At 45.1% G+C, this 22,646-nt stretch overlaps 1 protein-coding gene across 1 annotated transcript in view; it reads left to right on the top strand.

Moving 5' to 3' along the window:
- Positions 1 to 21,134, top strand: part of COPS3 (COP9 signalosome subunit 3) — a 72,492-nt gene extending 51,358 nt beyond the window's left edge. The window contains exons 8-12 of the mRNA XM_068126466.2: positions 4,562 to 4,738; positions 4,940 to 5,026; positions 5,307 to 5,420; positions 15,623 to 15,703; positions 20,747 to 21,134. Coding sequence (XP_067982567.2) covers positions 4,562 to 4,738; positions 4,940 to 5,026; positions 5,307 to 5,420; positions 15,623 to 15,703; positions 20,747 to 20,797 — 510 coding nt within the window. The 3' untranslated portion in view covers positions 20,798 to 21,134. The remainder of the gene's footprint in view (positions 1 to 4,561; positions 4,739 to 4,939; positions 5,027 to 5,306; positions 5,421 to 15,622; positions 15,704 to 20,746) is intronic.
- Positions 21,135 to 22,646: the final 1,512 nt, after the last annotated feature.

Genomic DNA, 22,646 nt, shown 5'->3' with positions numbered 1-22,646 from the left:
ACCTCAGAAGGATGACAGGCTGAGTCAACCCCCCTGGCATTAATTCAGCGATCGACCGGGATTCAAACCCAGGATCCTAGGATCCCAAGCCGGCACCCTAACCGCTAAGCCAACACCAGGCTTTAATTGCAGTGACTATTCCTTTCAATATGCTGGTTAAGATGATGGTGCTTAAACCAGTTAAGGATGTTTAACCAGAACAAAAGAAATCTCACTCACATTTAATGACATGACATTTAATTACCTAATGACCTAATGACCATGACCCTAATTTAATGACATTTAATAACGTGTAAACGAAGTCCCGCAATTGGTAAAGTAGAAAAGGGTTTGCAGTATTGGTGTCAAGCCGCGGTTGCTTTATGATGGTGTTGAAGATGTCAAGCAGACCAAACAAACAAAATCCACCTTGCTCAATAGTCTTGTTTATTTACAACAAGCGGTTACAACCTCTGAAGGAGAAGTGCGTAGAAAGACTGAGAGATTCGAACCTTCACAGTTTGAGAGATTCACGGGCTCTGTTTGGGGCTCGATCGATTCTTATTGCACAACAGTATTCGCACGAACGCGAGTCTTATCTCGTCCTTCTCTCCTCTCGTCCTTCCCTCTTTGAGTCCTTCTGTCTGTCTTTCCTTTTGCTTTGCTTTGCTCACTTGCATTCCTTCTATCACTCTCCTTCGCGCTTTGCAGGTTCATTTCTATTTACACCATTTGTCTTCGTCATTCATTCTTTCATGCAACTTGCATCTCCGTCCTTTTGCTGTCTTCCTTATTTATTGGCGCTGAGGAAGCGCCTTTAGCGATTGACTTCCAGCCAGTGTAACGCTAATTCCTGTCACAGGAATTCTGAGATCATATAAGTGGGCGTGGCAGTTCCTGATTGGTTCGTGTTGGGGAACGCCTTCTCGCTGCCGACGTGACGTAAATTCGCGCACGCGCACTGGTGATTGGCGCTGAGGAAGCGCCTCTAGCGAATGACTTCCAGCCAGTGTAACGCTAATTCCTGTCACAGGAATTCTGAGATCATATAAGTGGGCGTGGCAGTTCCTGATTGGTTCGTGTTGGGGAACGCCTTCTCGCTGCCGACGTGACGTAAATTCGCGCACGCGCACTGGTGAAGCTTACTCGATCTTACTCGATCCCATATTACATGTACTTTCATTGCATACAAATTATACTTCCTCCTAGAAATTCCATGCCCGAACCTCAGCGCAATCCAAGAGGATTCACTTGTTTGCCTTCCATCCTTGCACACCTTTGATTTTATATTCCCACTTCCGATAGCTCTTTCGCTGGAGATGCATTAACTTCATGCCACGAGTGACGTGGAAATTTATCTTGAAAAGAAAAAGGCAGTGAAGAAAATCTCCATAACGTCTTATTTTAATGTGGACAAATGTGCACTGGCGTTCTGGAATTCCCCTGTGTCTGCCACGCCCATCTCTTATGCTGCGGAAACTCTGCAGACATCACTCGCCTACAGACCGCCCCGCGACTTTGGTCACGCCCTCTTCCGCTATGCGGGACTTCCTTCAGCCATGTCTGGTCGCAGGACGTGCACAGTTCTCGCACCACTTTCACACACAGGCTGCCCCACTTCCTTCTGCACACACACTTTTACTTATTTTTTTGTTTGTTAGGTATTTTATTTTATGATTAGGATGTTGTTGAATGTAAATGTACAAAAATAAGCTTTTTTAGACTTATTAAAGAAGGTGTTTTTCATGAAAAAAAAAACCTTTTGACTTGGGACACATTAAATGTTGTTTACATTAATTTAAATGGGGAAATGCTTTTCCATCAACGTTGTTTCATCCACCGTCACACATTTTAGGGACACATTAACGACGTTGTTGGAGAATTTACTGTAATTCATTTATTTGGAACACAAATTTGGCCATTTAATCATAACATTGCCTGTTTTAAAAGTCCATCTTTTCGGGAGAGAAGAGGAAGAAGCGGGCTTGGAGCTTTATTGAAGCAGTTCCAACGTTACAACAGCAGGAACCCTTTAGAACAAGTGAATCCTCTTGGATTGCGCTGAGGTTCGGGCATGGAATTTCTAGGAGGAAGTATAATTTGTATGCAATGAAAGTACATGTAATATGGGATCGAGTAAGATCGAGTAAGCTTCACCAGTGCGCGTGCGCGAATTTACGTCACGTCGGCAGCGAGAAGGCGTTCCCCAACACGAACCAATCAGGAACTGCCACGCCCACTTATATGATCTCAGAATTCCTGTGACAGGAATTAGCGTTACACTGGCTGGAAGTCATTCGCTAGAGGCGCTTCCTCAGCGCCAATCACCAGTGCGCGTGCGCGAATTTACGTCACGTCGGCAGCGAGAAGGCGTTCCCCAACACGAACCAATCAGGAACTGCCACGCCCACTTATATGATCTCAGAATTCCTGTGACAGGAATTAGCGTTACACTGGCTGGAAGTCAATCGCTAAAGGCGCTTCCTCAGCGCCAATAAAGTGTGACCGGCACGGAAGGAGCACACAAAAATATACAGTACTAGCAGAAGTACCCGGCATTGCCGGGCGGGCGGGGAGGGGAGGGGAGGGGAGAAGAGGGGGGGGAGGGGAGGGGAGAAGAGGGGGGGTGAGGGGAGAAGAGGGGGGGAGGGGAGAAGAGGGGGAGGGGGAGGGGGAGAGGGGAGAAGAGGGGGAGGGATGGGAGGGTGGGGGAGGGGGAGGGGTGGGGGAGGGATGGGAGGGTGGGGGAGGGGGAGGGGTGGGGGAGGGGAGGGATGGGGGAGGGTGAGGGATGGGAGGGGGGAGGGTGAGGGATGGGAGGGTGAGGGAGGGGGGAGGGGTGAGGGATGGGAGGGTGAGGGGGGCGGGGGGAGGGGGAGGGGGGGTGAGCCTCTCCGTTTCGGAGTCTATCGGTAACATTACACACACACACACACACACACACACACACACACACACACACATACACACAAACTGTGTTTTATATATATATATAGATAGTACTACAGTACTTCTTGAAGCAATAGAAAAATGTATTAAAGTACATGGAGGGAGCACACGATCTAGAATCTAGAAAGTTCATCGAACACGATACCCAAGCAGTGTTACTTCATTTTTAATGGAATTATTTTAATGATTGTTTATAAATCTTAAAGTTTAGTGCTATTAAAGTAGACCAGAAGCAGTTCCAAACACCACACCCATTGATACAACAACAACAACATGCATTTTAAAGGCCATTTTCCCTGCTAGAGCGGGGGTTAGCCTTGCGGTCCCCATGACAATCTTCTCCATGTTGCCCTATTTTCTGCATCTCTCCTTGTTAACCCCCCTTGCCCGCATTTTTCTTCCACCATCTTTAGCCAAGTCTTTCTCGGTCTTCCCCGTCTTCTACTTCCTTCTACATTCATTTCCATCACTCTTCTCAACCAGTCACTTTCATCCTTCCTCAACACATGACCAAACCATCTCAACCTGTTCCTCTTCACAGCATCAATCACAGGCTCTATTCCCATCATCTTTCGCAATTCATCATTTGTCTTCCTCTCTCTCAACGATACTCCACCACCCATTGATCCTTTATTTAAATTGAACTACTGCAAAATTGGAGGTTCTTGGAAGTATTATGACAGGCGATTTGTCTATTACAGTCTTCAAGTATATAATTCAATTTTAATAAAACAAAGATTGTAAAAGCTGTATGAATAAATAAATAAATTATGTTTTACTGCCAATTTCTGCAGCGTCTATTATACCATCCCATCTCTCACGTTATGTTAGTTATTCGTGCCTTTTGTTTGTATCCATGATGACATCCTTTAAAACAGCAGGTTTCCTCTTTGGATTGATTTTCAATTTTGTTTGACTGCCATGCAGACAGAGTAAAAATATTATCTCACTCGTCTCTGCCCATGTGTGATCGGGTCGAATTCAGACAAAGTATGGTAAAACTAAAGACTTGTCGTGTGCTGATTCTGATTTGTGTTCAAAATATAACATTCAATTTCAACAAGCTGTTCCTCGATCGATCATAAACTGATAAGACAGACAGATGGACAGAAACCAGTTGCTTAACCCCGTCTTCACTTAGAATGCACGGTGTAACAACCACAATGACAGCAGCAGCAGCAGCAGCAACAAGAACTAAGTGTTGTGCAAGACTCTCTTTTTCTTTTGAAACTTCATTTTACGTCCTCATTGAGACTCAGATAGACGTGCAAAATGTTTGAAGTGCAGTATGCTATATCTTGATTAAACACTTCAGTGAAGCAACAGGTAAGCACGGCTCATACTTTCAGATGTACACTCCTGAATGTACTGCCTCTTATGAACAAAAGTCAATGTAAAATTTTAACCACCCTTGTATCTATTCATTCCCTTTTTAAATGACCCTGTGTTCTTTCAACATCCCCTACCCTTTCTGGTAAACTTGCAATTTTGCCAATCCGTATCTTCCTCCTTTTTCTTTTTTGTTGCTCCTTTATAGACGTTAGGACGGTTTCCCAATTTTGAAATTTGAACTCGATTGTTGGGTCTTCCAGAGTCTGGCACATTTGTCTTGCATCCTTTTCTGTTTTACCAGCCACTGAGCAATGCATACCATGAGCTGGCGCAGGCTTATGTCACGAACAGCCCAGTTGAGCTGTGCAGTGTTGTCGCCAAACACCGAGATACTTTTCTTGCGGACAAAAACATGGGCCTTGTCAAGCAGTGTGTTTCCTCTTTGTACAAAAAGAATATCCAAAGAAGGCTCACAAAGGCAAGTATTATGGGGGTGACATTTTATGCTTTGTCAAATACAGTGAGCTGTATGTTGTTATGTGAGAGGGGGGGGGGGGGGTGGGGGGTCTCACATTGAACTGACAAATTACTTGTTTTTACATGCTGAACTTTAAATTGATATATTATGAGATTTAGAATACCAGCAAATCCTGCTCTTTCCTCCATGCTTTCCTTTTAGACGTTCCTCACGCTATCATTGCAAGACATGGCTAATCGAGTACAACTGTCCAGCCCAAGGGAGGCTGAGAAGTATGTCTTGCATATGGTAAGCACTTAGGGAGGGTTTAATTTGCTAATCTTCATTTATTTCCTTTCGAAAATGAAATTTATATGACTTGATTTTTATTGAGAGCATTGCTGGGAACTTTGCTGTGATGTGTTACTTTAGGAATGAACTTGATGGAAGTCATAAAACCCACAATTTGTATTTGTTCTAACCATACATTTGGTTTGAATGTAATTTTAGTCCAATCGAATTGGAATTTGAGTAGATCAAGCTCTATTCTCCGACTCTCATCACAATTGCTTTCCCATGGATACGTTAGATTGAAGATGGTGAGATCTATGCCAGCATCAACCAGAAAGATGGCATGGTGAGCTTTCATGACAACCCAGAGAAGTACAACAACCCTGCTATGCTGCTCCTCCTCGATCATGAGGTACAGCTTCAAAAAAAATTGTAAAAGTGACTGCATATTAACCCGGACGATGATGTCACATGGTGGCTCAACTTTGAGAGTCTCACGCTCATGTTGTAACAAGAGGCAGTGAGAATTGCTTTGCGATACATGTCCCCTCACGGTCCCAATGAATGTTCTTGTTCCAAGCACTTATTTGGGCGTAGTATAATGCCGCGTTTGGTGCCGAAAATAATAAACATAACCCGATGTACATGCACTACCGGTCAAAAGTTTTAGAGCACTTCAATTTTTCCAGTTTTTATTGAAATTTAAGCAATTCAAGTCCAGTGAATTATTAATTAAGTCTTGTAAGCTTACTTATTATAAGCAACGCCATGGAATCAATCATTGCTGCTGACATGAGACTTTCCTCTTCTGAAACAACTTGATCTATAACCATAGGTTTGTACTCCTTGATCACTCAATTTGGACATGCTGCTGCTGAACTACCAGAAATTATTAGATGCTTGATTCTCAAGAAAAAGGTTCAGCGCAATCTCTTTGCATATATCTTGGGGATTTGAGACGGTCTGACATCCTGCCCTGTTGTCCAAGCTCCCTACCTGTGGCATACCTGGCCACCTTCAGTCCTGTTCCTCATCTACATCAACGATATGCCAGAGCTCTTTGGGGTCAATGATTCCATTGCTCTAAAAGAGCATCGGAAAGGTTGTTGATGTAGATCACTGGCTTTGGGGATAATGCTTCCATATTGTGTTCAATAGCACTCCAACCTACTTCTTGGCAGGCAGCCGGCACAAGTTGTTCTGATGAATGCAACATGTCTTTCAATCCTGGAAAAATCTCAGTCTCACTCTGTCACTCCAAAAGGATCGTAAAATGAACCCACCTATGTATTTCAATGGTTGGCCACTGAAAGAGGTTAATTCCCTTGAACTTGCCAGTATATAGCTGAGCTTGTGTGCCCCCCAAGTCAGTCGCTACTGGACATCCTCCGTCGTTCCAAGTCATTCCTTGAAAAAATGACAACAATCGAATGCTGACAATGCCTTTATCTCCTATATGGGCTGGTGCCACAGCATCACATCTGTCTTTTCTGGATTTGGTGGGTTGTATGTGCCTCACTCTTAAAGATAACAAGCGTTACGCCTAGGTCCCCCGTCGGTGAAGTGATGTGAGTTGACAAAGTGGAAGACGCAGAAAACATGGAAGAGTCGATAATATTTGCGAGTGGGTTGGAGACACACCCACACACCAGATTAGAAGTTAGTAGTTCGTTTATTTTTCCAAGATATTTCGCTCACAAGGTTCAGACATATATGGTGGCGGCCATCTTGGATTTTGACATGGCGACCCAATTTTCAATAGCGTTCTTCCTTATGCCTAGATACAGTCGCGCACCAGATTAGAAGTGAGTAGTTGGTTTATTTTTCAAGATATTCCGCTCACAAGGTTCAGACATACATGGCGGCGGCCATCTTGGATTTTGACGTGGCGACCCAATTTTCAATAGCGTTCTTCCTTATGCCTAGATACACCCACACACCAGATTAGAAGTTAGTCCATTTATTTTTCAAGATATTTCGCTCACAAGGGTACGCACGCACGGACAGACGGAAGCACGCACGGACGCACACACGGACGGAGAGTAAAACCATAGTACCCCTTTCGCTCCGCGGTGCGACGGGGGACAAAAAGGTAGAAAGGCTCAGCATAATTGGCATCACTCGTGGTGAGGCCAAAGCTTGCCCTCTCATGTTGCAGACTGGTCAGTGGCCTCTATTAAATACTGCCTTTCCTCCGGTCTAGCTTCATCCACTCTCCCATCCCTGTGACCCTCACAAACTCCTTCTTGATGCATTAATGTTTCCAATAACCCCCTCCTAGCTTAAAAATCCAGACTTTCCTCATACTACTCTGCTGTTATTTTTCATTCTTCCCTTTTGTTGAACTGCCTTCCTTCCCAACCTTCTTTCTTGCAGATTACTGTTTGTTACCCTCATCTCTCTCCTATTTTCCTGTTTGTTCATTACCATGCTTGTGCCTAACTGCTGTACCACTGTCAGTTCCTTGTCTTTTTACCCTATGTCACCACACACTTCCATGAGGCCATATTTTGTCTGCAAAAAAGGGGAAGGTCTTGGTCTAGCATTGGACTGGAATGGTCAGTTTGCGGTTTTGTGTTTTAATTTAGCGGTATGTCTGTTTACACATAAAGTTGCCGGTTGCTCGCTCAGTTAATCGTGAAATCTAGTTTTGGATCACTAGCATTGCTAAGCTATTTATTGTCCCCCGTCGCACCGCGGAGTGAAAGGGGGACTATGGTTTTCCCCTCCGTGCGGGTGTGCGTGCGTGCGTGCGTAAGCGAAGGACCGAATTCTAATTTGGTGTGTGGGTGCAACTAGGCATAAGGAAGAACGCTATTGAAAATTGGGTCGCCACGTCAAACGCCAAGATGGCCGCCACCATATATATGTCTGAACCTTGTGAGCGAAATATCTTGAAAAATAAACGAACTACTAACTTCTAATCTGGTGTGTGGATGTATCTAGGCATAAGGAAGAACGCTATTGAAAATTGGGTCGCCACGTCAAACGCCAAGATGGCCGCCACCATATATATGTCTGAACCTTGTGAGCGAAATATCTTGAAAAATAAACGAACGACTAACTTCTAATGTGGAGTGTGGGTGTATCTAGGCATAAGGAAGAGAACGCTATTGAAAATTGGGTCTCCACGTCAAAATCCAAGATGGCCGCCACCATGTACAGTCACGTGAAAAAGTAAGTACACCCCATGTAAAGTTTTGACTTTTTCAACATATTTCAACATACAGCTATTTGATTCTCATTTCAACAATATTGATAGATAAAGGTGATGTAATATAACAAATATCATGAAACATTTACATTTTGTAGTCCATAGTATAATTTAAATAAACATAAATGCAAATTTTGCATGTGGAAAAAGTAAGTACACCCCGACATTTATCACTCCTTCAAGTACATAAAATTAGAATCAGGTGCACCAGCTCAGGTGCAAATGATTAGAACATCGTTAGAGAGGATCTTGGAGGAACCTGTCTTATTTAAACCTCTGACATTTAGTTTGGTTTGCTCTTTGTTGTTGAAGTGTGCGGCATCACCTTGCCTAGATCAAAAGACCTCTCTGAGGCCTTAAGAAAGAAGGTTATAGATGCCTACGAGTCTGGGAAGGGATTTAAAAAGATCTCCAAACAATTTGAAATCAATCATTCGACTGTCCGGAAGATCATCTACAAGTGGATAAGATTCCAAACAACTGCCAACTTGTTCAGGCCAGGCCACCCCAGCAAGTTCAGCCTGCGAGCAGACTGCAAGATGCTGAAAGAAGTCTCTAAGAACCCCAGAATGTCATCACGGGACCTACAGGTAGCTCTTGCAACTGTTGATGTCAAAGTGCACGAGTCTACCATTAGAAGGAAGCTGCACAAATTTGATCTACATGGGAGGTGTGCCAGGAGGAATCCTTTGCTGTCCAGAAAGAACATCAGGGCAAGACTAAAGTTTGCCAATGAACACCAAGGCAAAGACCAGCACTTCTGGAACAATGTGCTCTGGACAGATGAGTCAAAGGTAGAGCTATTTGGCCACAGTACCAGAAGGCATGTTTGGCGAAAACCAAAGACAGCATTTGACCACAAGAACCTGATACCAACTGTAAAGCATGGTGGTGGAAATATTATGGTTTGGGGCAGCTTTGCTGCCTCAAGGCCTGGGCAGCTCACCATCATGGAATCCACCATGAATTTTTCATTGTATCAGAGGGTGCTTGAGGATAATGAGAGGCCATCTGTCGGAAAGTTGAAGCTCAACCGAAGGTGGACCTTGCAACATGACAATGACCCTAAACATACCATTAAATCCACCAAGGAATGGCTGAAAAGAAAGAAATAATAATAATAATAATAATAATAATAATAATAATAATAATAATAATAATACATTTATTTTATATAGCGCTTTTCAGGAAGCCCAAAGACGCTTTGACAGAGTGCAAAACATAATGCATAGCAAAACATAAAAACAATTGCAAAAAAGAAGAATCAATAGGGAAATATTCAAAGCACAAAGGAGGGAGAAGGAGAGGAGATAGTCAGGGGTTACATGCTGGGGGTTAAATGTTGAATGCAGTGTTGAACAGGTGGGTCTTGAGTGATGTTTTGAATGTGGTGAGTGAGGAGGAGTCTCTGATGGTGTGAGGTAGTGAGTTCCAGAGGGTGGGAGCAGCGATGGAGAAGGCCCTGTCCCCCCAGGATCTGAATTTGGTCCGGATGGGGGGGGGGGGGGGGGGGTTAAAGCAGGTGAGTAAATCAGTGAAGTCAGTGGTTATCGTGGAGTCCATGTGGAGTCCATGTGGATATTGAAATCACCAAGGAGGAGGATTGAGGGGGAGAGGGAACATAGCTGGGTCAGAAAGTAGGAGAAGTCAGACAGGAATGATGGGTGTGGTTTGGGAGGGCGGTAGACAACAGCCATGACTGACTGTGTGTGACCAGAGAGTTTAAAAGCCAGGTGTTCAAATGATGGAGCAGAATCGATGGAGATGAGGCTGGTCCTGATGTCTTGTCGGTGAATAACGGCAATTCCACCACCTCGGCCCTCCGAGCCTGGTTTATTGATGTAAGAATATCCATTGGGTGTGGTGAGGTTGAGTGCGAAGTAGTCCAGAGGTTGTTGCCAGGTCTCAGTGAGACAGAGAAAGTCCAGTTTATTTTCCAGGATGTAGTCGTTCAGGATGAGGCATGTGTTGTTGAGGGACCGGGTATTGAACAGGGTGAGCTTGATGTTGTTTTGTACGGCGGGTATGAATTCAGGTGATTTGGCCAGGGTTCGCAGACAGGAGGTGCGATTGTGTGCGTTGTTGTGACCAGGTGCGCTGGGACGCTGAGTGGGAATGCACTGAGCCGACCAGAGGACGGGGATGGAGTGACCTGATTGTAAATAAACAAACTTATGACCGGAGCCACGGTGGATGTACCTGGGTCGATGCAGGAGTCCATTGGATTTGATTGCAGAGATGCATGATGGGGTGGAGCGGGCATTAAGCAGGAGAAGCCTTGCGGCGGAGTACCGCAGAGCCATGCCAGCAAGAGCGAAGAGACGAGCACAAGGCCAAGGTTGAGGAGTGAAACAATGGCCACAACCCACGGGAGCGGGCCCGAGGAAACAGCGAAGGAGCCGGGCAGGTGAAGCAGAGCCGGGACCGAGCAGAGGGCAGACAGGAGCGAAGAGACGAGCACGAGGCCAAGGTTGAGGAGGCAAAGTGGCAAATGCAGCGGCAAACGACCGCCGCCGCTAATCAAGATCACGGCGGCAAACCGCCACCACCACCGCTGCAAACAATGGGCACAACCCACGGGAGCGGGCCCGAGGAAACGGCGAAGGAGCCGAGCAGGTGAAGCTAGGAGCAGAGCCGGGACCATGCAGAGGGCAGACAGGAGCGAAGAGACGAGCACGAGGCCAAGGTTGAGGAGGCAAAGCGGCAAATGCAGCGGCAAACGACCGCCGCCGCTAATCCAGATCACGGCGTCAAACCGCCATCACCACCGCTGCAAACAATGGGCACAACCCACGGGAGCGGGCCCGAGGAAACAGCGAAGGAGCCGAGCAGGTGAAGCTAGGAGCAGCAGAGCAGAGCCGGGACCATGCAGAGGGCAGACTCAATGGCCAAAAATCCGCCACGACCACCAGAAAAGCAAGATACGGACAATGGTCCAGTCAGAGAAGCGGCGAGCAAGCGACGCCACCGTCCTCTCCGGACCGGACCGGAAGCGGAAGTTTTGGGAGGGTTCTGGAATGGGCAAGTCAAAGCCCGGATCTAAATCCCATTGAGATGTTGTGGGGGGATTTGAAACGAGCTGTGCATGCAAGAAACCCCTCAAACATCGCACAGCTGAAATAATTCTGCATGGAGGAGAGGGCAAAAATTTCTCCCAGTCGATGTCAGAGACTGGTAGACAGTTATAAGAAACGCCTACTTGCGGTGTTTCTGCCAAAGGGGGCAATACCACCTATTAGACCCAAGGGTGTACTTACTTTTTCCACATGCAAAATTTGCATTTATGTTTATTTAAATTATACAATGGACGACAAAATGTAAATGTTTCATGATATTTGTTATATTATATCACCTTTATCTATCAATATTGTTGAAATGAAGATCAAATAGCTGTATGTTGAAATATGTTGAAAAAGTCAAAACTTTACATGGGGTGTACTTACTTTTTCACGTGACTGTATGTCTGAACCTTGTGAGCGAAATATCTTGAAAAATAAGCGAAGTACTAACTTCTAATCTGGTGTGTGGGTGTATCTCGGCATAAGGAAGAACGCTATTGCAAATTGGGTCGCCACGTCAAAATCCAAAATGGCCACCACCATATATATGTCTGAACCTTGTGAGCGAAATATCTTGAAATATAAACGAATTACTAACTTCTAATCTGGTGTGTGGGTGTATCTACGCATATGGAAGAACGCTATTGAAAATTGGGTCGCCACGTCAAAATCCAAGATGGCCGCCTTGCGTCCTCCGCTTTGTCAACTCGCATCACTTCACCGACGGGGGACCTAGGCGTAACGCTTGTTTTGTGTTGTAAAATGGGCAAATGTGAACATCAGACACGATTGTGGCCGTGGGATGATGGGTGGGGGAAGGTATAGGCACAGACAGACATGAGGCATGGTATGATGACTGCACAGAAAATTGTCCTCGTCTTGTGTCGACTGTCATGGGGACACTGCCCACCTGTGGATACTCTTTGAATAGTTGTGTGACAATGTGAAGGTGCCTGGGCACTGACCAGCCATCTAGTATTTTACAGGATTGTCTTGTTTTATAGTGGTGTCCCACTTCTTGTTTCGTACCTACCCGATATGTCACCTGTCCCGTATTCTCAGTATTTGGCTTATTTGGGCCATTATGTCAATTACCATGACAGAACCAGCCTGTGCATACACACTGTGAGCTTGACATGCTGTAGGTAGAAGCCATCTCGGGCATATTTAAATATGTAAAACCACATAGCATCACGAGGCTTCGCCCCTTGACCCTTACAAAAGACACTGCCCCTTCACCCTGCAAGGGGGCCAATGGTGCAGCCTGAGTATCCCTTATTTCTTTGAACTAGTACACCCGCTCACTATGGAAGTGACAGGGGGAGTCATGTTATTGTCCCCCGTCGCACCGCGGAGCAAAAGGGGGACTATGGTTTTCCCCTCCGTCCGTGTGTGTGTGTGTGTGTGTGCGTAAGCGAAGGACCGAATTCTAATTTGGTGTGGGTGCAACTAGGCATATGGAAGAACCCTATTGAAAATTAGGTCGCCACGTCAAAATCCAAGATGGCCGCCACATGTATGTCTGAACCTTGTGAGTGGAATATCTTGAAAAATAAGCGAAGTACCAAATTCTAATCTGGTGTGTGGGTGTATTTAGGCATAAGGAAGAACGCTATTGAAAATTGGGTCGCCACGTCAAATTCCAAGATGGCCGCCTTGCGTCTTCCACTTTGTCAACTCACATCACTTCACCGACGGGGGACCTAGGCGTAACGCTTGTTAACTCTTGTGAATTGCCATCGCATAAGCTCCCCGGAACTACGTTCCAGGTGAACTTTAAAAAAAAGACAAGTGTGATGTTTTGTCAAATCTATCTTTAGTCATCACCACTTGCCTTTTGATTTTAATGTTGGGATCGAGTTTCATGGAAGAGCAGAACAGGAACAATGCATCAATCTACTAGAAATGGATAAGGAGAGTACGTATACGTGTTTTTTTTTTTTTGGTGGAGTTCAACTTGTGCCTTCTGATGTGGAGTTTGATACACCAAAATGATCATCATGGTCTCCTGAGTTGATTCGGCTAATTAACTACAAATAATCCAGAAGAATTCCCACGTTTTATACGCACACCATGTTAAGGTGTATAGAGCAGCTTAATGCGTCCTTCCATAGCATGGCATTCCAATTACCAAATAAATAACAAAAAGAATGATAACATTGTAACAAAGCTTATATTAAGACTAATAATATGAACAACAATGATGGTATTAGCATTTGGCAATAACAATAACGAATGTACAGTGCATTCAGAAAGTATTCAGACCCCTTCACTTTTTTCACATTTTGTTATGTTGCAGCCTTATGCTGAAATCGTTTTAATTCATTTTTTCCCTCATCAATCTACACTCAATACCCCATAATGGCAAAAAGAAAACAGGATTTTAGAAAGTTTTGCAAATTTATTAAAAAGCAAAAACTGAAATATCACATTTACATAAGTATTCAGACCCTTTGCTATGACACTTGAAATTTAGCTCAGGTGCCTCCCATTTCTCTTGATCATCTTTGAGATGTTTCTACACCTTGATTGGAGACCACCTGTGGTAAATTCAATTGATTGGACATGATTTGGAAAGGCACACACCTGTCTATATAAGGTCTCACGGCTGACTGCATATCAGAGCAAAAACCAGGCCATGAGGTCGAAGGAACTGCCTGCAGAGCTCAGAGACAGGGTTGTGTCGAGGCACAGATTTGGGGAAGCCTACAAAAAAATTTCTGCTGCATCGAAGGTTCCCAAGAGCACAGTGGCCTCCATAATTCTTAAATGGAAGAAGTTTGGAACAACCAGGACTCTTCATAGAGCTGGCCGCCCGGCCAAACTGAGCAATCGGGGGAGAAGGGCCTTGGTAAGAGAGGTGACCAAGAACCCGATGGCCACTCTGGCTGAGCTCCAGAGATCCTGTGTGGACATGGGAGAAACTTCCAGAAGGACAACCATCACGGCAACACTCCACCGATCTGGGCTTTATGGCAGAGTGGCCAGACGGAAGCCTCTCCTCGGTGAAAGACACATGAAAGCCCGCTTGGAGTTTGCAAAAAAGCACTTAAAGGACTCTCAGACTGTGAGAAACAAGATTCTGTGGGCTTTCATGTCTTTCACTGAGGAGAGGCTTCCGTCTGGCCACTCTGCCATAAAGCCCAGATCGGTGGAGTGTTGCAGTGATGGTTGTCCTTCTGGAAGTTTCTCCCATCTCCACCACAGGATCTCTGGAGCTCAGCCAGAGTGACCATCGGGTTCTTGGTCCCCTCTATTACCAAGGCCCTTCTTCTCCGATTGCTCAGTTTGGCCGGGCGGCCAGCTCTATGAAGAGTCCTGGTTGTTCCAAACTTCTTCCATTTAGGAATTATGGAGGCCACTGTGCTCTTGGGAACCTTCAATGCAGCAGAAATGTTTTTGTAGGCTTCCCCAAATCTGTGCCTTGACACAATCCTGTCTCTGAGCTCTGCAGGCAGTTCCTTCGACCTCATGGCCTGGTTTTTGCTCTGATATGCATTGTCAGCCGTGAGACCTTATATAGACAGGTGTGTGCCTTTCCAAATCATGTCCAATCAATTGAATTTACCACAGGTGGACTCCAATCAAGGTGTAGAAACATCTCAAAGGTGATCAAGAGAAATGGGAGGCACCTGAGCTAAATTTCAAGTGTCAGAGCAAAGGGTCTGAATACTTATGTCAATGTGATATTTCAATTTTTCCTTTTTAATAAATTTGCAAAACTTTCTAAAATCCTGTTTTCTCTGTCATCATGGGGTATTGAGTGTAGATTGATGAGGGAGAAAATGAATTTAAACGATTTCAGCATAAGGCTGCAACATAACAAAATGTGAAAAAAGTGAAGGGGTCTGAATACTTTCTGAATGCACTGTATAATCCCTGCCCTGGCCCAAGCACATCTGGGCCTGGTGGAAGGCAAGCTAACGCTCAAGCACTGCAGCAGGCAGGTATGCTACAAGGCCGTGAAGCCCAATGAAAACTTGGTCCAATGGACCAATGTGCCCACTTGTAGATCAGATTTAGCAGAACTAAAACAGTGGAACAACAAACAGATGCACCACAGGACAAAGACAGGAAATCGTATGAGAATTGTGAGAGAACAAGCTCTTAGTGTAGTAAAGTAAAGCTCATTATTGGAATTTGGAGAAACCATGAGGTTGTGGTAGACAGCAGATCTCGTGGAATCTACCTCAAAATTTCATGGCAATGTGAAGGGCAAATATCCTGGTGCTAGGCCACCCAGGGGTCAAAAGCACCAAATGTATCTCTTTGCAATGGAAAACATTTTTGCAGAATGAATAATGAATACCGTAAAGCTAGAATGGTTTTGTCTTTTTGTAGATACAAAAGGCGATCGAGCTGGATGAGAAGTTGCGAATGATGGATCAAGAAATAACAGTGAACCCACAGTTTGTACAGAAAGTAAGTATTAATAGCGTGCTTTGTGTATGGCTATGCGGCATGTTTGGATGTATTTGATGATCATTATGGCAATATGTATAAATCTGACTGTCGGGGTGATGTTGATTGGAAAATTTTCTTGCGACGCGCACAAGCCCTTTGAAGATGCCCACTGTGCCGTAAAGACTCTTATGGTTCATGTATTTACTAGGCAATAAAAGGAAAGATTTGCTATGGATATTCCATACCAGATAATTTAAAGATACACTACATGGCCAAAAGTATGAGGACACCCAAACATCACACCCACATGTGCTCGTCGAACATCTCATTCCAAAATCATGGGCATTAATATCGAGTTCCCCCACCCCCGCCCCGCCATTGCTGCCATAACAGCCTCCGCTCTTTTGGGAAGGCTTTCCACGAGATGTTGGAACATTGCTGTGGGGATTTGCTTCCATTCAGCCACGAGAGCAGGTCAGTCACTGATGTTGAGCGATGAGGCCTGCCTCACAGTCGGTGTTCCAATTCATCCCAAAGGTGTTTGATGGGGTTGAGATCAGGGCTCTGCAGGCCAGTCAAGTTCTTCCACACCAATCTTGACAAACCATTTCTGTATGGACTTCGCTTTGTGCATGGGGGAATTTGTCATTCTGAAACGGGAAAGGTCCTTCCCAAAACTGTTGCGACAAAGTTGGAAGCACACAATTGTCTGGAATGTCATTGTATGCTGTAGCGTTAAGATTTCCCTTCACTGGAACTAAAGGGCCGAGCCCAAACCATTAAAAACATCCCCAAGACCATTATTTCTCCTCCAACAAACTTTACAGTTTGCACTATGCATTTGGTCAGGTAGCGTTCTCCTGGCATCCACCAAACCCAGATTCGTCCGTCGGACTGCCAGATGGTGAAGCGTGATTCATCACTCCAGAGAACGCATTTCCACCACTCCAGAGTCCACTGGCAGCGAGCTTTACACCACTCCAGCCGACGCTTTGCATTGCGCATGGTGATCTTAGGCTTGTGTATGGCTGCTCGGCCATGGAAACGCATTTCATGAAGCTCCCGACAAACAGTTGTTGTGCTGACATTGCTTCCAGAGGCAGTTTGGAACTCGGTAGTGAGTGTTGCAACCAAGGACAGACGATTTTTTACGCACTATGCGCTTCAGCACTCGGTGGTCCTGTTCTGTGAGCTTGTGTGTCCTACCACTTCATGGCTGAGCTGTTGTTGCTCCGAGACATTTCCACTTCACAATAACAGCACTTACAGTTGACCAGGACAGCTCGAGCAGGGCAGAAATTTGATAAACCAACTTGTTGGAAAGGTGGCATCCTATGATGGTGCCACGTTGCAAGTCACTGAGATGTTCTGCACGGCCCATTCTACTGCCAATGTTTGTCCATGGAGATGGCATGGCTGTGTGCTTGATTATATACAGACTTGGCATTTAATATGGAATTTTTTTTTCTTTCTTGACTTGGGTTTACTTTCTGAACTCAGTATATCAATCTGGTGAGTTTCTTTTACCCTTCGGTGATGTCTTTGTTGAAAGAACCATGTCACTGATTGTCTATCGCAGCAAGAAGTCAATAACAGGATTATATCACAGGTGGCGTGACAAAATGTAAGGACAGGTACATTTGACGATTGGCTTCACAATCGGGTATATAAGGGTTGTTGCGTTCTGTATTAGTGGAAAACAACTGCTGCACGTCTACAAAAGTTATTGCCGATTCCTCTGGAGATGGTCCGTCAACTTGACAATGCTGTTTGTCATGGAGTGGTGGCTTTACGAAATTCTGCCATGAAACAGCGTTCTATTGCTCGGCAGTATGGATGGCATCACTCAAGGTCAGGTGTCAAAGATCCTGAAACGAAATGCTCAGAGGAGTGTCCCTACTCCAATACCGAGGCCAGGACGTCCACGCAGAACCACAAGGAGAGATGATCGCCAGCTGCAATCCCAGTCATGTTAGTCTGCAATGGCCGTACCAAGTCAGCTAATCGGCTTAGGGCTGAGTGGCAGCAACTGACAAATGTGCCTGTATCCAGAAGGCTAGTCAACCAACGACTGGTTCAAGCAGGCTATCGTGCCAGGCGTCCCCTGAGAAAGCCACGCCTGACCAGACAACACAGCCAGCGCCGATTGCAGTGGGCCAGAGAGCACCGTCAATGGCAGCCAGGACACTGGAAGCACGTGACCTTCAGTGACGAGTCTAGATTCCTGGTCTATCGTCAAGATGGCCGTGTCCGAGTATGCAGACAAGTGCATGAAGCCCACAACGAAGATTGTATAGTGCCAAGAGTCCAAGCTGGAGGTGGTGGGGTGACCGTTTGGGCTGCTTTTCATGCAGGGGGCAAAACTGACCTGGTTGTTCTGAATGGAAACCTGAACCAGTTCAAGTACAGGGTCATTCTGGAAGAAATATTGCTTCCATTTGCTCGTGCAGCCTTTCGAGGAAACTTTGTCTTCCAAGATGACAATGCACGGCCTCATCGTGCTCGCATGATCCAACACTTTCTTGCTGACCGTGGTGTAGAGCATATGGAGTGGCCTGCCATGTCCCCGGATATGAATCCAATAGAGAACTTGTGGGCAGAATTAACGCGTCAAATCGAAAACTTGGACCAGCAGCCGACCTCTGTGCGTGAATTGCAGCAGACTATTGTAACTGCATGGCAAGCGATTCCTGTCCAAACCTTGGCAAATCTCGTGAACAGCATGCCTCGACGTGTATGTGCTCTCCTGAATGCTCGTAGGGGTTACACGAAGTACTGAACTGTAATTTTACTGTCCGTAATCCCAGTCATAATTTAGCTTTTGTTTTTGTTGAAATTTTTTTTGGCTAATGTGCAAAATAAAGAGATACTTCTGGAAAACGTACAGAAGTTTAACACAGTACTGTCCGTGAATTGAGTTCGATATCAGTTTACATCACTTTCAAGGATCAATTTATTTGCTTCGAAATGTCAAATGTGGTTTTTGTTTCTTTTAAAGGTCACATTAACAAAATCTAGAATAATTTCAACATAATTCCAATGAACTTTTGGTTCTAAGTCATCTTGAAAAGTAAGTTCACCCCCACAAAAAAAAATTCCATATTAAATGCCAAGTCTGTGTGTATATATATATATATATATATATATATATATATATATATATACACACACACACACACACACACACACACACACACACACACACACACACACACACACACACACACACACACACACACACACACACACACACACACACACACACACATACAGTCACGTGAAAAAGTAAGTACACCCCATGAAATGTTTTTATCTTTTCAACATATGTGGACATATCAATATTTGATCTTCATTTAAACAGTATCTATAGATAAAGGTGATCTAATTGAACAAAAAACAATGAGAAATTGACTTTGCAACAATTTATTCAACAAAAAATGAACAGATGCCATTTCCTTCTGTGGAAAAAGTAAGTACACCCTTGGCTCTAATAGGTGGTATTGCCCCCTTTGGCAGAAACAACCTCAAGTAGGCGTTTCTTATAACTGTCTACCAGTCTCTGATATCGACTGGGAGAAATTTTTGCCCACTCCTCCATGCAGAATTCTTTCAGCTGTGCGATGTTTGAGGGGTTTCTTGCATGCAAAGCTCGTTTCAAATCCCCCCACAACATCTCGATGGGATTTAGATCCGGGCTTTGACTTTTATATTCCAGAACCTTCCATTTCTTTATTTTCAGCCATTCCTTGGTGGATTTACTGGTATGTTTAGGGTCATTGTCATGTTGCAAGGTTCACCTTCGGTTGAGCTTCAACTTTCCAACAGATGGCATCACATTATCCTCAAGCACCCTCTGGTACAATGAAGAATTCATAGTGGATTCTATGATGGTGAGCTGCCCAGGCCCTGATGCAGCAAAGCTGCCCCAAACCATAATATTTCCACCACCATGCTTTGCAGTTGGTATAAGGTTCTTGTGGTCAAATGCTGTCTTTGGTTTTCATCAAACATGTCTTCTGGTACTGTGGGCAAATAGCTCTACCTTTGACTCATCTGTCCAGAGCACATTGTTCCAGAAGTGCTGGTCTTTGCCTCGGTGTTCATTGGCAAACTTTAGTCTTGCCCTGATGTTCTTTCTGGACAGCAAAGGTTTCCTCCTGGCACACCTCCCATGTAGATCAAATTTGCGCAGCCTCTTTCTAATGGTAGACTCATGCACTTTGACATCAACAGTGGCAAGAGCTACCTGTAGGTCCCGTGATGACATTCTGGGGTTCTTGGAGACTTCTTTCAGCATCTTGCGGTCTGCACTCGGGCTGAACTTGCTGGGGCGGCCTGGCCTGAACAAGTTGGCAGTTGTTTGGAATCTTCTCCACTTGTAGATGATCTTCCGGGCAGTCGAATGATTGATTTTGAAATTGTTTGGAGATCTTTTTAAATCCCTTCCCAGACTCGTAGGCATCTATCACCTTCTTTCTGAAGGCCTCAGAGAGCTCTTTTGATCTAGGCATGGTGACGCCGCACACTTCAACAACAAAGTGCAAACTAAACTAAATGTCTGAGGTTTAAATAAGACAGGTTCCTCCAAGATCCTCTCTAACAATGTTCTAATCATTTGCACCTGAGCTTGTGCACCTGATTCTAATTTTAGGTATTTGAAGTAGTGATAAATGTCGGGGTGTACTTACTTTTTCCACATGCAAAATTTGCATTTATGTTTATTTAAATTATACAATGGACTACAAAATGTAAATGTTTCATGATATTTGTTATATTATATCACCTTTATCTATCAATATTGTTGAAATGAAGATCAAATAGCTATGCTGAAATATGTTGAAAAAGTCAAAACTTTACATGGGGTGTACTTACTTTTTCACGTGACTGTACCTTTCTGCACTGGGTGTGGCTGATACAGCCGCATCCATTAATTAGAAGGGGTTATCGCATACTTTTGACCATGTAGTGTATGTGACATCTCCTTGAGGTCATGGTTCCATGTGCTTTGGTTAATCAGTGGCTTATTATGCTTCAACTCAATGACTTGCCATTCTGTCACAGAGCCTGGGAGCACAGGATGACGATGTTGGAAAGTCTTCAAGTTATTCGTGATGCTCGCATCTGTGGATCACCGGACAGACATGATGTGTTGTGCTCTTCTCCAGAGAACCTTGTGGAAATAGCTTGGCTTTGGCTGGAGCCAATGAGGAATAAACGCAGTTTTGACTTGTTGACCTCTGTAACCTACCATTTCGGCCCACGTTTGTTCCTGTACTCTCTCAAATGCAGTTCCCATCATCTGCAAGCATTTTAAATGTTTTTTTTTTCTTCCATGTTGAATTTTCTTTGCTTTGCTGAATATCCTCTTGCTGCCGAGTCAGTATAGAGTTGTACACATTTTGTACAGCTGGGCCGGATGGTACCGCACAATAAAATTATAGAAAAAGCTCGAGTGTGTTTGCAACATATTTTTTGCAGTGCTCCTTGGAATCCCTTACCCCTCCTCCTCCTCCCCCCCCCCCCTCCCCATCTCATTTCCCAACCCCCTCCACCTCCTCCCCCATGTTTGATTGCTTATGAGGGCCTGAAACACTTATCACCAGAGCCCTTGGATGTTTGTATGATATATGTTGTTGCAGTTCTGTGTTTTTGCAATAAAGGTTAATTTTCCCCTCATAGTTAGTCACACTACAACATGTAACCTAGTTTAAGCTCAGTTATTTCTTAGTAAGTGTAAGCGTAGACCTTTCCTATGTGTAGTTTTGCATTGAGTAGAATAATGAGAGTTCGGTCCCCTTCCAATGCTTTATGCCGCCTCGATGCTTTGGTTTTTGGCGCAAATTACCACGAGGACGGCCTGACAAGTCGAGGCAGGCCGAAGGAAGGCAGGACGGGAGAAGTGGGAGTGACCGGTAAGCACGAGCCGCCAGTCAGGGCTCGAGGGGAGTGGCTTAGCACTGCGTCAAACAGCGTGGTTTGGAACATTCGAGGCAGGCCAGGGTGGAACCATATAACCCTGTGCCCAAAAGCCCCCACCTCAGTTATGGGGAGAGGCGCTTGTCCGTTCTGAGGAGAGGTGCGCTGAACTAAGTTTGAGGAGGACATGTGCTGAGTGATGAGCTTGAGTTATCAGTTTGAAGCGCTGTGTTGAATTAGTAGATCTGAGGAGAGGTGCGCTGAACCAAGTTATGAGCCGGGGTCCTCTGTTGAATTGAGCTTGAGTCAGATCCTGAATTGAGTTGCGAGAGTGAAAGCACGCCGTTGCATAAATCGCGCTGTGAAGAACCGCTGAGCCGGGCGAGAGACAAGCAATTTCGCCTGACTGCCTTTGTTCGAGATACGCGCTGCGAGGATCCCTCCCGCCTGCCTGCCTTCGTCGAGGGACGTGCTGTGACCGCAGAGGGCCACGCCGGGCGAGCTGTTCCTGAACAACAAAGCCGGCATGTTCAGCGCATGAACCATCCTTCCTTCATTCCCCCTGTGAGTGTGAACGGGCCCATTGTCTGGGATTATAAGCTAAGACTGCTTAAGTGCCTGCTCTGTGTCTCTTCACCTTGTATAGCTGTAAATAAACCTGTGTTCTTCCTTCTATTTGATCGTTCCCGTCATTTCCATCTATTGACTAAGCGTGGTACGAATAATATCGCTCTAATCGGGTTCCAATACCAAGGTAATAACACGGACCACGTGGTGCGCCATCCGCTCGGGTGCACTCAAATTACGCGTGGTTCGTGCGAGACTTGATCCTCGCTTCTGCGGCGGCGTGGGTACTTAGGTATGTGCGAACATCGTCCCGAAACCCTGTCCCGCGTCCGACCGGAAGTGGCGACAAGTCTCGCGGTTGCAACGACTCAAGGAGAACAAGGGGCTTAATCTCCCCTTGGTAAGGGAATGGGGGTCGTGCAGAAACCGTAACTATATATATATATATATATATATATATATATATATATATATATAT

This window comes from Myxine glutinosa, chromosome 10 (genome assembly GCF_964187855.1).
Source record: "Myxine glutinosa chromosome 10, kmMyxGlut1.1, whole genome shotgun sequence".
In the NCBI taxonomy this organism is placed as follows: domain Eukaryota; kingdom Metazoa; phylum Chordata; class Myxini; order Myxiniformes; family Myxinidae; genus Myxine; species Myxine glutinosa.
Note: the sequence above shows the minus strand (reverse complement) of the source record. Positions and strands in the feature narration are given on the sequence as shown.